Below are 17,115 nucleotides of genomic sequence, written 5' to 3' on the forward strand. Positions count from 1 at the left end.
TCTTAGCCATTCTGACTGGTGTGAGGTGAAATCTCAGGGTTGTTTCGATTAGTCACTCAAGTGATAAAAACTTTCCAAGCTACATAAATCTGTCCTTCAAGATTTCAGTATATTTTCAAATTTTATCTCATAAGCCATTGAACAAATTACCTGATTTTGGCAAATATAAGTGCCATAATGTCTTATCATGTATAAAAAGACTCCACCTTCCAAATCTGTTGGTGATTGTGGTTTGAAGGAGAAATGTCTCCCTTAGTCTTAGACATTTGAACACTTGGTTCCCAGTTGGTAGCATAGTTTAGGGAGCCTAAAGTGGTGTAGCCTTGCTGGAGGAAGTATGTCACTGGATCAGGCTTTGAGATTAAAACCCTCATGAGAATTCCAGTTTACCTTGTCTCTTTTTTATCTATATTTGAAGATATGGGCTCTCAGCCTCTTGTTCTTCTGCCCCATGCCTACTACTTGCTTCTGTGCTTCCCTGTCATGAAGGACTCTTCTTTGGGGTCAGGTGGGTGTTAGATTTAGGTTCTTGTTTTGGTATGTATGTTTTTCTTATATTGAAAATAGATCCTTGTTGTGGAGAGACTGGGGGAGGGAATGGAGGGTTGGGATGTAATCTATGAGAAAAGAATGGAAAAGAAACAAAAACCTGCCATACAGATACAATGGATGGGCAAACTAGATTCAAACACATGTTATCAGAATCTCAATTCTACACTTTTAGCTTTTTTTTTTTTTATCATAATACCTATGTTGTTTATATACTAATCTTGCATTCATTTACATACCAAAATGCACTTCAGATTTTATACTCTATAGGCACATGGTTTTGTGTACGTATAATCACAGATTGAAAAAAACTAATTTTTCACAATTTTCTTCCAAAATCAAAAGTCTAAATAATTTTGATTAGTAATTATGAGATTATATGGACTGTTTATATGCTCCTGATTTTAAATGAAATTCTCACTATTTAGGAGTGCTGCGTCAATGTTTCAAAGAATATTTTATATATGACATATTCTTGTACACACACAGACACACACATATATATGTGTATATATGTGTATATATATGCAGTGAGACTAGGACATCAACCCAGCCATAAAACCTTTGACCTACAATCTGTCCTGCCTGCAAAATGTGCTGGGACAATGGTGGTACAAAACTTGTGGGAGTGACCAAACAATTACTGCTCCAACTCTCTCTCTGTGTATATGGTTCTTTCTTGTTTTGACTTAGTTTTATTTTAAAAAGAACCACTTCTAGATTTTATCTAAAACTTTTCCATCATCTATTGATAATATCATGCTTTTTGTATTTTGATTTATTAACCTTATGCTAATAGAGTTTCTAACACTGAAAAAGCCTTGAATTTTACCTATAAGATTAATAAGCACATGGTTATTAATTTGAGAAAAAGAAAATAGATTCTTTTCTTGCATAATATATCCTGATTGCAGTTTTCTTTCCCTCTACTCCTCCTAGTTCGTTCCCACCTACCTTCCCCTATGGCTGCACTCCCCTTCTGTCTATCATTAGGAAAAAAACATGTTTCTAATAGATAAGAACCAAATATGACAAAATAAAATAAAGTAAGATGAAGCAAACACAATTTAGTAATGTCAGACATGGCAACTGAACATGAGGAATAGTTTACCAAGAAGAGGCACAATAGTCAGAGAACCACCCTTTCTCTCAGTCAGGAGTCCCATAGAAGTACTAAGCTAATAGCTATAATATATGCAAAGAGGACCTGGTGCAGACCATGTAGGCCAGGGGCTTGCTGTTTAGTCTCTGTGAGCTTATATGTGCCTTGCTTAGTTGATTGAGAGGGCCTTGTTCTTCAGTGCCCTCCATCCACTCTGGCTTTTAGAGTTTTCCACCTTCTCTTCCGTGGGATTCCCTGAACTCTGAGAGGAGGGACTTGATGGAGACCCCTCATTTAGACTATCTCACATAACTAACGTCTGGCTGTGAATCTCTGCATCTGTTTCCACCACAATGGACACTCATTTCTTTGTATCTATAAGCCATAATCAACCTTTCTTTCTATCAGCTCTCTTGGATGTAGTATTTTATTACAATAAGAGAAAAGTAACTAATACAACATGTGCTGCCTTCATTCATTACCATTTCTTTGTAATTTCTTTATTTAAGTAAAAGCTTATTAAAAATATGCTCAAATTCACAGTTCTGAAGACAATACCAACACACCCTGATTCTGCCTGAAACTGTTTCAGGTTTTCATATCAATTTTAAAGTAATGATTACATGTGCCACTCTTTTGTATATGGCAGGAGGACAATACTTTTGGAGTACAAGTATAACCTGATACAAAGCTTAAGAAAGACAAATCGAGGTAAGATCTCTTGGTAATTGTATTCCAGAAGTAATATCAGAATAGGGAAGTTCTAACTCTAAAAGTTTTCAAAACCACCTGTAAGTTGCCTTTACTTTTTTCTTTCTTGTTTAGAGTTCGGAGTTATGAAGAAATTAATTATATGAAAATTTCAATCTGAAATGGCATTGTTTGAGGAGAAAAGTGGATTAATTTTGGCACTTAAAATACTATATGTCCTTTTATATATATATATAAAACATCTCAAAATTAGTATATGTTATAGTAACCATCACATTGTAACAAATTGGGCATGTTATAAAATGGGTTTTAATTGTTTATAAGAATATATTGTATCACATAGTTGAATATTATTTACTTGGCAGTATGTGTCACAAACATGAATAATACTAAAGCATGTTGTTGTTTTCTTTCCTTTGTTGTCAGTAAAAACACTCGACTTTCTCTGTTTTCAAACTATCCAATCTATACTATAATACTCATTTACTATTTCTGTGGTTTTGTATAATTTTTCTAATAGTTGCACATGAATATACTATATTTTTATCAAACACACTTCCTATTTTTCCACTCCAATTCCCCACCTGTAATATCCGTAATTTTCCCTTTCCAGTTTCATGTGTGCCCTTTTCCTCTTTCAATATCCAATGAGTCCATGTAGTGCTGTTATACATGCATGGGTGTGGTACTATCTACTAGAGATGGGTAGCTTCTTAGAGCCAACATCCCTGAGGAAAACTGACTCTTTCTCCAAAAGAAGCCATAAATGCCAATAGCTCTTCAGGTAGGAGTGGGACCTGCATAGGATCAAGTCTGTAATTTCTAAATATCTCCACTTTATGTGACTAACTCTTATGATAATACACAGATATACTAGGCTGACTAAATGTATATTTCATTAAAACATCATTAATTTTTGCCAGGGGATTGAATCCAGAATCCCATTCTAGGTAAGTGCTGAAACCCACTAGCTACTCAAAACAATTCTTTAAAACCAGGAATGAGACAGGGGTGTCCATTATCCCCATACATTTTCAATATAGTGCTTGAAGAACTAGTAAATATAATGAAACAAGAAAAAGAAACTAAAGGCATACAAATAGGAAAAGAAGTTAAATTGTTCCTATCTGAAGACAACATTTCATTATACGTAAGAGACCCCCAAAATTCCACCAGAATATTTCTAGAAGTGATCAACGATTTTAGCAAAGTGGCAGGATACGAAAACCAACTTATGAAGTTCAGTAGCTTTTCTATGTGCCAACAACAAAACACTCTGAGAAAGAAAGCATGGAAACACTATTTTCCTATATTTCTATATTTTACTATATTTCTGTGTATTATCATAAAAAATCCTCACAAACCGAATTTAAGAACACATCAAGACTATCATCCATCATGACCAAGTAGGCTTCATCCCAGGGATGCAGGGATGGTTTAATATATGGAAANCCATCAACGTAATCCACTATATAAACAAACTCAAAGACAAAAATCACACTATCATCTTGTTAGATGCCGAGAAAGCATTTGACAATAATCCAACACCCATGCATAATAAAAGTCTTGGAAAGATCAGGAATTCAAGGTCCATACCTAACATAATAAAAGCAATATACAGCAAACCAGTAGCCAACATCAAACTAAATGGAGAGTAACTTGAAGCAATCCCAATAAAATCAGGGACTAGACAAGACTTTCTCTCTACCTATTTAATATAGTACTTGAAGTCCTAGCCAGAGCAATTAGACAACAAAACAATATCAAGGGGATACAAATTGGAAAGGAAGAAATCAAAATTTCACTATTTGCAGATGATATGATATGATAGTATATGTAAGTGACACTATAAATTCCACCAGAGAACTCCTAAACCTGATAAACAGCTTCAGTGCGGTACCTGGATATAAAATTAACTCAAACAATTCAGTGGCCTTTCTCTACACAAAGGATAAAGAGGATGAGAAAGAAATTAGGGAAACAACACCCTTCACAATAGTCACAAAAATATAAAATATGTTAGTGTGACTCTAACTAAGGAAGTGAAAAATCTTTATGACAAGAACTTCAAGTCTCTGAAAAAAGAAATAGAGGAAGATCTCAGAAGATGGAAAGATCTTCCATGCTCATGGATTGGCAGGATCAACATTGTGAAAATGTCTATCTTGCCAAAAGNAATCTACAGATTCAATGCAATCCCTATCAAAATTCCAACTCAATTCTTCAACGTGTTAGAAAGGGAAATTTGCAAATTCATCTGGAATAACAAAAAACCTAGGATAGCAAAAACTATTCTCAACAATAAAAGAACCCCCGAGGGGAATCACCATGCCTGACTAAAAGCTGTACTGCAAAGCAATTGTGATAAAAACTTCATGGTACTGGTACAGCAACAGACAGGTAGATCAATGGAATATAATTGAAGACCCAGAAATGAACACACACACCTATGGTCACTTGATCTTTGACAAGGGAGCTAAAATCATCCAGTGGAAAAAAAGACAGCATTTTCAACAAATGGTGCTGGCACAACTGACGGTTATCATGTAGAAGAATGCAAATTGAACAATTCTTATATCATTGTACAAAGCTCAAGACTAAGTGGATCAAAGACCTCCACATAAAACCAGAGACACTGAAACTTATAGAGGAGAAAGTGGAGGAAAGCCTCAAGGATATGGGCACAGGGGAAAAATTTCTGAACAGAACAGCAATGGCTTGTGCTGTAAGATCAAGAATCGACAAATGGCACCTCATAAAATTGTAAAGCTTCTTTCTGTAAGGCAAATGATACTGTCAATAAGACAAAAAGGCCACCAACAGATTTGGAAAGGATTTTTACCAATTCCAAATCTGATAGGGGACTAATATCCAATATATATAAAGAGCACAAGAAACTGGACTCCAGAAAATCAAATAACCCCATTAAAAATGGGGTACAGAACTAAACAAAGAATTCTCAATTGAGGAATAGCTAAGGGCTGAGAAGCACTTGTAAAAATGTTCAACATCCTTAATCATCAGGGAAATGCAAATCAAAACAACCCTGAGGCTTCACCTCATACCAGTCAGAATGGCTAAGATCAAAAATTTAGGTGACAGCAGATGCTGGTGAGGATGTAGGGAGAGTTGCATATGTAGCAGGAGATGGCCTCATTGGCCATCATTGGGAAGAGAGACCCCTTGGTCTAACTTTGTATGCCCCGTACAGGGAAATGCCAGGGACAAGAAGTGGAAGTGAGTGGGTATGGGAGCAGGGCTAGTGGAGGGTATAGTTGACTTTCGAGATAACATTTGAAATGTAATTGATGAAAATATCTAATAAAAAATTGAAAAAAAGATTAGATATCTAGAAAAAAATTGAAAAAAAAAGAAAAAGAAAAAAAAAAAGGAACACTGGAGAACACAGCTAAACAGGTAGAATCCCTTAAAGAGGAAACACAAAAATCCCTTACAGAAATACCGGAAAATATAACCAAACCAACCAGGATTTAAAAATGGAAGTAGAAACAAAGAAATCACATAGGGAGACAGAACTCTGGAGGTGGAAAAAGTAGGAAAGAGATTAAAATCCATAGATGTTACCATCACCAACAGAATACAAGAGATGGAAGAGAGAATCTCAGGTGCAGAAGATTCCATAATGGAGCTAAGTCCAGTGCTCAAGGTTATAAAAAGTTTAAATACAGGATGCTACATGGAAGAAAGAGTGGTGACTAGGGCAAGATTCCCTACTCCTACCTTTAGGTAAGGTTCCAACTTGTGAAAGGAATTGAAGGAGAAGCTTCAGCACTGAAGAAAATCCTCACCAGCAGAAAGCTGATATAAATGTGATTGATGGATGGGTCCAAGTTCCAGCCCCATCAAGCAGCAAACCTTGAGCAATTTCAGCCATGTGGTTCTGGCTTTAGAATCAAGGATATAAAAGGCAGTACTGTAGGCTAAGGAAAGCTGCAGGCATATGTCAAAAGTGTCCCTAGATGAAGGCTCAGGGAGGCCATTGTGTGAAGCTGTGAAGATGAAGCCTAGATTGTGTTCGAGACTCCTAGTTGCTGGAGCTACCAAAGTCATGGCATACATCCAGAGGAAAGCTGTGGATTGGGTTTGGAACCAGCTCAAGAAAGAGAAGTGTGTTGCACTCAACAAAGCTGAAATGAGTTAGATATCTGAAGAATGTTTTGACATGAGACATGGAGATGCAGAAGTTGACAGCTTGTAGACATCATAATGGGAGCCAGGAGTGGGACAAAATCTAAGTGGTGAATTTTTGAGAAGATAATTAAGATTTTGGTCCAATTTACCAAATTAACCAAAAGAAAGAAAGAGATGACTCAATTTAACAGAGAAGTAAACAGAGAAATATTATAAGAGACATCAAAGAAATTCAAAATATAGGGAAATACTTTACAACATATATTTCCTTAAATAGGAAAACCTAAACAAAGTGTATTCATTTTACTAAAGTTAAACCACGAAGAGACCAACAGCTTAAAATAGACCCTGTGATCTGACTGAGGATGTTCCCCACATATGCATTTATTTGACCTTAGTCACTAGTTGGTGGTTGTGTTGGGGGATGTTTAGGGGATATGACTTCTTAAAGGAAGTGTGTCACCGGAGGTGGGTTTTGAGAGCTTAGCAGATGAGCCCCATTTCCAGTTTGCTGTTTCTGCTTCACTCTAGTGATTCAAAATATGAGCTCTCAGCTTGTGACTCCAGTCTCTATATACCTCCCTATTACCATGCCTCCCTGGCATGATGGTCATTGGCCCTTATCTGTCTGGAATTATAAACCCTAGAAAACCCTTCCTTCTATGAATTGCCTTGGCCATGGTGTTTTATAACAGCAATAGAAAACTAAATAGTTCAGACTTATAACAAAGAAGGATATTGAGACAGTAATAAAAGCCTTCCAACTAAAAGAAGCCCAGGGCCAGGTGGAGCCTCAGCAGTATTCTACCAGACTTCTCAAAGAGTATTTATGATAAAGACTTCTATGAGAGACAAAATATCCAGTAGTCTTCAACCATATTTTCACCAAAGGGAAGAATGAGATAGTAGTAAGAATTGAGTGAGGCTGATTTTGAGAAGGATTGAGGAGGATTAGCAAGATTCAGCCACATATATCTCCACTGGCAGCCTGTAAAATGTTTTGATGTTGTCTTACAGTTTTTATTGCTGTGAAGAGACACCATGACCATGGCAACTCATAAAAAGAAAGCATTTAATTGGTGTGGCTTACAGTTCAGAGGTTTAGTCCATTATCATCATGGTGGGAAGAATGGCAGTGTGCAGGTAGACATGGTGCTGGAGAAGCTGAGAGTTCTACATCTTGATCCACAGGGAGGAGAGAAGGAGAATTCACTTGAGCACTGAGACCTCAAAACCCATTACCACAATGACACACTTCTTCCAACCATACCTGCTTCAACAAAGCACATCTCCATCTGGGCCTATGGGGGGCATTTTTATTTAAACCAACTCAGATGAGCCCTTGTCCTGTTCTGTGTTTTGCTCTACTACACAGTGTAATGACCAGATGGTAGGCTTTCTTGTGATAAGAGCATTTTACCTTCAACTAAATAGTTTGGGTGAATTTCTAAAGAGATTCTGTTGTGTCAAGACAAAAGAGAATTAATTTCTTCTTATAGTTATTCCTTGTGTAATTAGTTTAGAAAATTAAGCTGTTTGTATGACACTGCCAGTTTATGGAAGAAACTTATTCTGCTAATGACACCATTAAAAGACTGACACTCTGTCAGTCTTTTGTGCTCAGCTGGGATTGTGGTTGTGATACATGGCAAACTACTGGAAAGCATCACATTTTGACATATTCCATTTTCTTGTATACAATAATGACAAGGAGAAATAACCTTTAATACACCACTTGCTCATAAGTACTATAATTCTTATTGACAGAAGAATGTTCTCACACTCAATACTGCACTTTTAAATACTTAATAGTATTATTTTATCTACACGAGGTAACTTGTATCTTTTCTTTGTTAGCATTTCAGAGTTCTGAAAACTCTTCAATCAGGTAGGACTTGTGAATTTAAGAAAGAATGTAATATAATCAACTGATTATAGAATGGGATGAAAGGAAACTTTGTGTTGCTCTACTTTGTCCTTAATTCCATGTTGTATGTTTAAAACATGTTCTTTATTATAGTTGTTGCAACATGTGTGCAAAAGGACCTGTGCTCTTATGATTTTTTTTTTATTAATTAAGCAACCACCATTCAGGGTCTGATTAACTGTTCTATGAAGTCATGATTAACAAGTATTCAGCCCATGATGTAAATGTCAAACTACCTCGTTCTATAATGAATTATCTTGTTTATCTTCGTATACAAGAAATAGATACATATAAAGTCAATTCAGAAAACCAATTATGATTTTATGTTAAATATGCTTTAGAAATTGCCTAAGAAACACAGCTATAATCCAAGAATGTATCTTAATGCTTTAAAAAATATTGTTAAAAAGTATCTTTTATTGCACCAACGTTTTTTTTGGACAGATCTCACTTAAGGGTGGTATGAAATCACATGTGGTACATAGTAATATGGAGAAATACTGTGGGAGGAATGCTTTCCTGGAAGTGCACAGTGACTGCATGTGCAATGTGCATATAGATCGAGATTTAAACTTGACACACTAATTCCTTAGTTGGCCTTTGTTGCAAACATTTGTCCCAGACTAGGAAAATAGTCTTCCTTTTCTTCTTTTCCTTTTTCTACAACTGCACTTTTTTCTAATTTCATACTTCCCCTCCTCTTTTGTTTGTTTTTGAGACAGGGTTTCTCTGTCTAGCCCTAGATGTCCTGGAACTCACTGTGAGAACAGGCTGGCCTCAAACTCACAGAGCTCCACCTCCTTCTGCCTCTTGAGTGCTGGGATTAAGGGTGTGCCCTACTACTGCCTAGCTTATTTTTACTTTGGTTCATGACACTTTTTCAAGCTTATAGAGGGGAAAAAAGCACAAGGATTTCAAGATTTTAAGTAATCTTTGGAAGCTAACAAACTGGCATGTAGCTCATTAACCTGAGCTTATATCACAGAACAAGTGGCAGTTGTGATGGAGAATTTTAGACTTGCAGATACTAAAGTAGTATCTCTGGGTATCGTAAACATGAAACTCACATTAATTAATTCTAAGGCCAGTTATCCTATTTACCAGTTTATGGGTGAATGTTTTATAATAGAATGGATCAATGAGTGTAGCCATCCCATTGTAAGATGAAATTAGCAAATGGTTGAAAAGGCAGAGGTTAATGATGGAATAAATGGGGCAAGGTAAATTTGGAAAAGAACAATATTGGATTTAATTCAAAGGAATGGGAATTTAGAGCAGATATCAGTATCCTGGTTTTATGATAAGTCCAATAAAGATAACACAAAACTATAGACATGAGACCTTGAATGGTTCTATATAAAGGGATGTGAGCATCAGGGGTTCGATGTAATTCTGACATTTTTTTCCTTTTGTTTTCTTAGTACTGGGAATTGATAAAATTCCCTTTGAAAATTGTTAATATCACTCAAGACACTGGAGAATGGCTCTATAGAAACTAGGGATGCTGCATGATTTACTTGACCTCATTTTATAGAGAGTGGATTAGAGTCCCTTATGTACACTGCGCTGGTGTCCCCTCAATGACACTTCTTTTCCAACTCACTGCTGTTCTTCTTATGTACATATATGGTCAAGGTTTATAATTGGTTGGCAAAGGGCTCTTGAACTTAACAGTTAGCACCCAGCTGCTGTGAGTTCATGAGTTCAATGGTCTCATGTCCACCAAACACTGTTGGTTGTAGTCCTCACTAATCTCTGGCTTTTATAGTCTTTCTGTGCCCTCTTGTTCTTTATTCCCTGAGCCTTTGGTGTAGGGACTGTGTTTAAGATGTCTCATGTAAGCCTGAGCACTCCACAGATACATACTCTCTGCAATTTGACCATGTGTGAGTGTCTATATCAACCAGTGGTCCTTTGTAAAACGACACTTTTCTGAAGGAAACCAAGAACTGCACTTTCCTATGGGTCTAGAGACAAATATTTACAAGGAAGCCTGATACATTGCACTCTCAGCAAACTAATAGTAGAGGGGTTCTCCTCTAGGGCCTATGAGCTTCCCAGCAATGAATCATTTGCTGAATTTATACATACATTTCTTCCTGTGAGGAGCTTCAATAAATCAGAACTCTGTTTGTTTACTCATAGCATTTGTAGCATTATTTTATGCACAGCCATATCGTCTTGCCTGGCTGTTAATTATTGTTGCCCACAATATGTTGTTCACAGCTGGGTACGACTTTTACTTTTCTTACCTTACTGCCTGCATAGTACTATGAAAGCTAGTTAGGAAGAAGGAAGTCAGTTTGATTTCTTCATTCCCTGTGATCACAGTATGTGGTGTTCCTTGTGACTACATTACGTGGTGTCTTCAGCAATGAAGTCTTACACCCACTTCTGGTGGGCACACTGAGATTAATAGCAGCAGTTTTATTTTTTTGTTGGGGTGTCTCTGGAATTCCTTTGACCAACAACTCCAGGGGAAGAATTACACACACAGAGTTGGGATTTTGGTTTGATAACCTTTAGCCTCTATACAACTCAACTCCATTAAAATATCTCTCTGTCTCTCTCCCTCTCCCTCTCCCTCTCCCTCTTCCCCCCCGCCAAAGTTATATGCTGGAGGGATGGATCAGTAGTTAAGATCATATACTGCTCTTCCAGAGGACCGGAGTTTGATACTTGACATCTATGTGAGATGGCTCACAGCTGCCTGTAACTCCAGCTCTAGAGAATCTGTTATTCTCTTTTGACCTCTGCTGGCATCTATACTCATGTGCACATGCCAACACAAAGTTACTCATACCTACACATAAACAAAACTAATAAAATAAATATTTTATACACATACATAAATATATGAAGCTAGTCAAAGGGTGTTCTTCTACATGGCTTTCAAACATACTTAGTGTATTGCCCATTCTTTCCTCATCCCCCTCTCCTCTACTTAAACCTCTGGCCCCAGGTATTCCCTTCCCTTTATAGCCTCTGTGTTCTAGTACTAGTAATATAATTTTCAATGCTTCAACCTTTCCGTGAAAAATATTTTTAGGATTAACTGTAAACATATTCTTGGAATTTACAAATTTATCTCTCAACATTTTAAAATGCCTCAGAAGAATCCCTCTACTATTCTTTTCAGACAAAGAGAAGTAATGGATTTAAATTGTTTTTAAAGTGTGTGTGTGTGTGTGTGTGTGTGTGTGTGTGTGTACATGTTTGTGCAGTTCTGGTGGATGGCAGAGTACCCTTGACGAGCTGAAATTTCATGTCATTGTGAGCCACCTGGCATGAGTGCTAAGAACAAATTTGGGCCCCTCAAAAGAGCAGTAAGTGCTCATAACAACTGAGCCATCTCCTCAGCCTTGCAATGGGTTCTTTTCAATGTATATTCTATAATTAAGAAACAAATGTACCACACTTGAATAATAAAGCTTGGTGTTTGCTCCAGAGCTAGAGGATGGAGAGGGAAGAGCTCATCACTGCAATGTGTTTTATGCTGTCAGATTTGTTTCATTTCTGTGAATTTTAGCTCATTTCCTCCAGAGTAGGCAGATTTAAATGCAAAGTATCTCCAAGGTGCTGTCAAAATATTGTGACAATATGAAACTATAAGTAATATACCATCGATCAGTTATTAGATCAGGATAGGTGGAAGCAGGAATAGTTAACTAAAGGTGGTTTAAACACGTAAGTCAAATTAGAGTAACAAAGTAAAGAAGTATAATTATGTAGAGAGATGATCTCTTATAACATTTAAAGATTCATACTTACACACATTGCTGTATCTTTTGCTCTGAAGGCCTATCAACAAAGCTGATGCTGAAGTGACCTCACCTACGGCAAATGAGGTTCGTAATGCTGGTCCTGGGACACGTACTCATTGCTGATCTTAGGATTTAATACTCATTTCTTACTTAAGATTTAATAATCATTACTCTCTTTCTCATTTAATTAATTTTTAGAGAATTTCATACAATGAATTTTAATCATATTTATCCCCCGTCCTAAATTCTGCTGAGGACTACACCTACTTCTCTACCCAATCATTTGCCTTTTTTAATCTTAAAAATTAAATGTATTGATTTATATTGATTGATTGAGTGTGTGTATGTGTGTGTGTGCTCTCATGAGGAGGGAGGAAGATAACTTGCTAGATTCAGTTCTCTCCTTCCATCTTGTAGACCTTAGGCATTAAAGGGAAGCCCATGGATCAAACTCAGATTGTCATGCTTGCCAGCAGGCGTGTTTTACCTGTTGAACTATTCCCATCCTCCATTCCCCTTCCCCTATTCCTTATGCCTTGGCTTTTAAACCCATAGAGTCCAGCTTGTGTTGCCCATACATTATCAATAGTTTTCTTACAAAAACAATTTATGTAAACCCTGTTCACCTATATGACACTAATTCCAAAATATTCTCATTGGACCCAATGTAACATACATTGGTGTCCTTCTCGACCCCAGCTTTTTCATATGAAATTGATGTCTTTACAATAGAAGTCTTTGATATTTTCATGACTTATACTAAGTTAAGATATTCATGCTGACTGGCATAGTGGTGCACACCTTTAATCCCAGAACTTGGGAGAAAGAGACAGGAGGATCTCTGAGTTTGAGGATCTCTGAATTTGAGCATAGTCTGATCAGCAGAGTAAATTTGAAGACAGCCAGGGCTACAAAACAAAAAGATGTAAGCACTAATATAAATGTTGATTTAAAAATTTCATTTTAGTTTTGGTAGGAAATCAGTAGTATAACTTGTAAAGCTAACTCCTTTGTTGAAATGTATACATGAGCATTTATCTATGAGTGTTTTTTTCTTTGCTTCTGTGTTTAATATTCAGTCAGTTCTCACATGAAGATTAAACATTAAGCTTAATCTAGAGTATATGTATGAGGTTATGCATTGAAATATTCTAATTTTAGCAATTCTTCTCTTGAAGTTTAATTACATTCAAAATCCAAAATTGAGATATCTTATGGAAACTTTATTGATATCAATTTTATCAGGAATCTCTCTGAGACTCTTTCATAGATATGTGTTGAGGTTCAACTTGAGGTTGAAGATCATAAAAGTAAATATATAGTAAATAAACAAGTGGAAGGTAAATGTTACATTCTGTTTAGAAAGTATTCCCTCATTTTTATTAGTTCTTTGAGAATCTTGAATAATCTATTTGATCATTTTTACTTGCTCACCTAATTCATCTCAGATTCATCTCCACTTTAATAACTATCCAATTTCAGGTCCTCTAAAAACAAATGAACAAACGAACAAACAAAACTAAAGATAAACCTCATTAAGTACAGTTTATTCTGCCCATGTACTCTGGAATGTGGCCTTTTACAGTTGACGCTGCCCATATACTCTGGGATGTGGTCTTTTACAGTTGATGCTGCCCATATACTCTGGGATGTGGCCTTTTACTGGAGCATGGTTACCCACCCTGGACTTTACTTCCTCTCTCAGAACTTAACAGTTGCTTATAATTCCTTAGCTGTGGATAGAACTTTATGCCAACTTTCCCTCAACATACTGGGACATTTTGTGGCTTGAGGTTGTTCAGGCTTTTGTATGATGTTTCAACTACTGTAGTACATATGTTCAACTGCTCTGCTGTGTCTGAAAAACAGTTTCCTTGTAATCATCCATCACTCGTTGCTCTTATAATCTTTCTGCCACTTCTGCCACAAAGATCCCTAAGACTGAGGGGGGAACCTATGATATAGAAGTCCTTGTTAGGCCTGATGATTCTGCCATCTTGTATTCTCTGGACCTTGGCCAGCTGTAGGTCTCTGTATTAATTACTATCTACAGCAAAAGAAGCTTTTTTGGTGAGTACCAAGAGATGCACTGTGGTGGGTAGAATATGCTTGACCCACAGAAGTGACACTATTAGAAGGTGTGGCCTTGTTGGAATAAATACCGCCTTGTTGGAGGAAGTGTGTCACTGTGTAGACCAGCTTTAAGGGCTCCTAATACTTAAGCTCTGGCCAGTACAGAAAAGAGAGCCTCCTCCTGGCTGCCTGCAGAGGCCAGCCCTCTCCTGGCTGCCTGCAGAGGCCAGTCCCCTCCTGGCTGCCTGCAGAGGCCTGTCCCCTCCTGGCTGCCTGCAGAGGCCAGTCCCCTCCTGATTGCCCGCAGAGGCCAGTCCCCTCCTGGCTGCCTTTGGATCTAGATGTAGAACTTCCAATTCCTTCACCAGCGCCATGTCAGCCTGGACACTGCCATGCTTCTTGCCATGATTACAGTGGACTGAACCTCCGAAACTGTAAGCCAGCCCCAATTAAATGTTGTCCTTTATAAGTGTTTCTTTACAGCAATGGAAACCCTAACTAAGACATGCATTAATCTATGTGTGCAATGAAAAATCTTTAGCCATTAGTTTAATACTCTACCAATTTAGCAGAAAAAGAGTATTAGGTGATTCTCTGTGACCAATCTAGTCACAGGTTCTTAGCCAAATATTGGTACCATGTAGGGGTTTTAACCTGTGGTAGGCCTTAAATTCAATCATCCCATGATTGATTCCTTCTATGATTTTCATGCCACTATTATACCAAAGGGCATGTCTTGCCAGGTTGGTTATGTTGTAGTGTTCACGTCTGGATACGATTAGTGATTATTTTTTCCTCTGCACTATGAAAGTTAGGTAGTAGGAATGTAGCATCCAGGTGAATACCAGCTGATTTCTTTACATTCTATCACTAAAGTATTTGGTGTTTTCATCAATACAGTCTTACCATTAAGTACTAGAGGGAAACCTTGAGCATTGGCTATAGCCTGTAGTATTTTGGGTCTGTGGCACCTCATTGGCCAACAACTCAAAAAGTAGTAACCTATTTCTATCACTGAGATTTTTATTAGCTAGCCTGTGGTATCTAGGAGGGTATTGTTGGCCTATTGTTGGGTAACTTCATTTAAATTGTTTCTTCATCAATACAGTCTTACCATTAAGTACTAGAGGGAAACCATGAGCATTGGCTATAGCCTGTATTATTTGGGGTCTGTGGCACCTCATTGGCCAACAACTCAAAAAGAGGTAACCTATTTCTATCACTGAGATTTTTATTAGCTAGCCTGTGGTATCTAAGAGGGTATTGTTGGCCTATTGTTGGGTAACTTCATTTAAATTGTTTCTTCATTTTAAATGTATATACATTTTACATTGTATATATTTTAGGAGTCTTCTACAGTAGGTTTTCATGACTTTCTCAAAACTTTATTTACCCTACCAACATAATCCCTGCCATTCTGCCTTTTCCCACACTAATTTAGTCCTGCTTTCTCTATTATTTCCTTTAACATTCTATACCACTGTGTTCTATCTCCCCTCCCCTGAGGTCCTCCCACATCCATACTTCCTAACCTACTTTCTGACATCTATGAAAACTACAAATGGAATATATCTGAAGAGCCAGTGTTAGCGTTAACACATGAGAGAAAACATGCAGTATTTGTCTTTCTGGATCTGGGTTACCTCACACAGAATGATTGTTTCCAGCTCCATTCATTTTCCTGTGGAAATTCCACATTTCTTTCAAAACAATATCTAAATGTTTAAGTGTACCGCATTCTCATTATCCATGCATAAGTTGATAGGCATCTTGGGCATTTCTATTTCCTGACTATTGTAAATAGAGCAGCAATAAACATGTATAAGCTAGCATCTCTATAGTAGCATAGAAACCTTTGGACCTATGCTCAAGAGTCATACAGCTTCATAATGTTGTAGATCTCTTTCTAGCTCTTTGAAGAACTGCCATAGTGTTTTTTATAGTGGTGGCACCAGTATATCAGCAGTGAAGCTGTGGTTCTCTTTGCCACCTCCACACCAGGATGTGTCATTATTTGTTTTTTGGATTTTCGGTGTTCTGACTGTGGTAAGATAAAATCATAAAGTAGCCTTCATTCGCATTTCCCTGATAGTTAAGCATATTCAATATTTAAAGTATTTTATAGCCATTTTTTTATTTCATCATAGTGGGAGACTTCAACATCCCACTCTCATCATTGGTCAGATCCAGGAAACAGAAACTAAACAGAGACATATTAAAACTAACAAAAGTTATGAAACAAAAGGATTTAACTGATATCGACAGAACATTTTATCCTAAAACAAAAGTGTATACCTTTTTCTCAGCACCTCATGGTACCTTCTCCAAAACTGACCATATAATCAGTCACAAAACAGGCCTCCACAGTTACAAAAATATTGAAATAATCCCATGCATCCTATCAGACCACAATGGTCTAAGACTGATCCTCAATAACAACATAAATAATATAAAGCCAACATTCACTTGGAAACTGAACAACACTCTCCTCAATGATACCTTGGTCAAGGAAGAAATAAATTAAAGACTTTGTAGAGTTAAATGAAAATGAAGCCACAACATACTCAAATTTATGGGACACAATGAAAGCAGTCCTAAGAGGAAAACTCATAGTCCTGAGTGCCTCCAAAAAGAAACTAGAGAGAGCATACACTAGCAGCCTGAAAACACACCTAAAAGCTCTAGAACAAAATGAAGCAAATTCACCCAAGAGGATTAGAAGGCAGGAAATAATCAACTCAGGGCTATAATCAACCAAGTGGAAGCAAAAAGAACTATTTAAAGAATCAATCAAACCAGGAGCTGGTTCTTTGAGAAAATCAACAAGATAGATAAAC

General features: G+C 37.1%; 1 protein-coding gene across 1 annotated transcript in view; it reads left to right on the forward strand.

Annotated features, from left to right (window-relative positions):
- The window catches only part of LOC110319677 (putative ankyrin repeat domain-containing protein 19), a 44,843-nt gene that overhangs the window by 17,126 nt on the left and 10,602 nt on the right, over positions 1 to 17,115 (forward strand). The window contains exons 6-8 of the mRNA XM_021195191.1: positions 2,301 to 2,362; positions 8,372 to 8,402; positions 12,241 to 12,289. Of these exons, the coding sequence (XP_021050850.1) occupies positions 2,301 to 2,362; positions 8,372 to 8,402; positions 12,241 to 12,289 (142 nt within the window). The remainder of the gene's footprint in view (positions 1 to 2,300; positions 2,363 to 8,371; positions 8,403 to 12,240; positions 12,290 to 17,115) is intronic.

The sequence above is a fragment of the Mus pahari genome, chromosome 3 (assembly GCF_900095145.1).
Source record: "Mus pahari chromosome 3, PAHARI_EIJ_v1.1, whole genome shotgun sequence".
Taxonomy (NCBI): domain Eukaryota; kingdom Metazoa; phylum Chordata; class Mammalia; order Rodentia; family Muridae; genus Mus; species Mus pahari.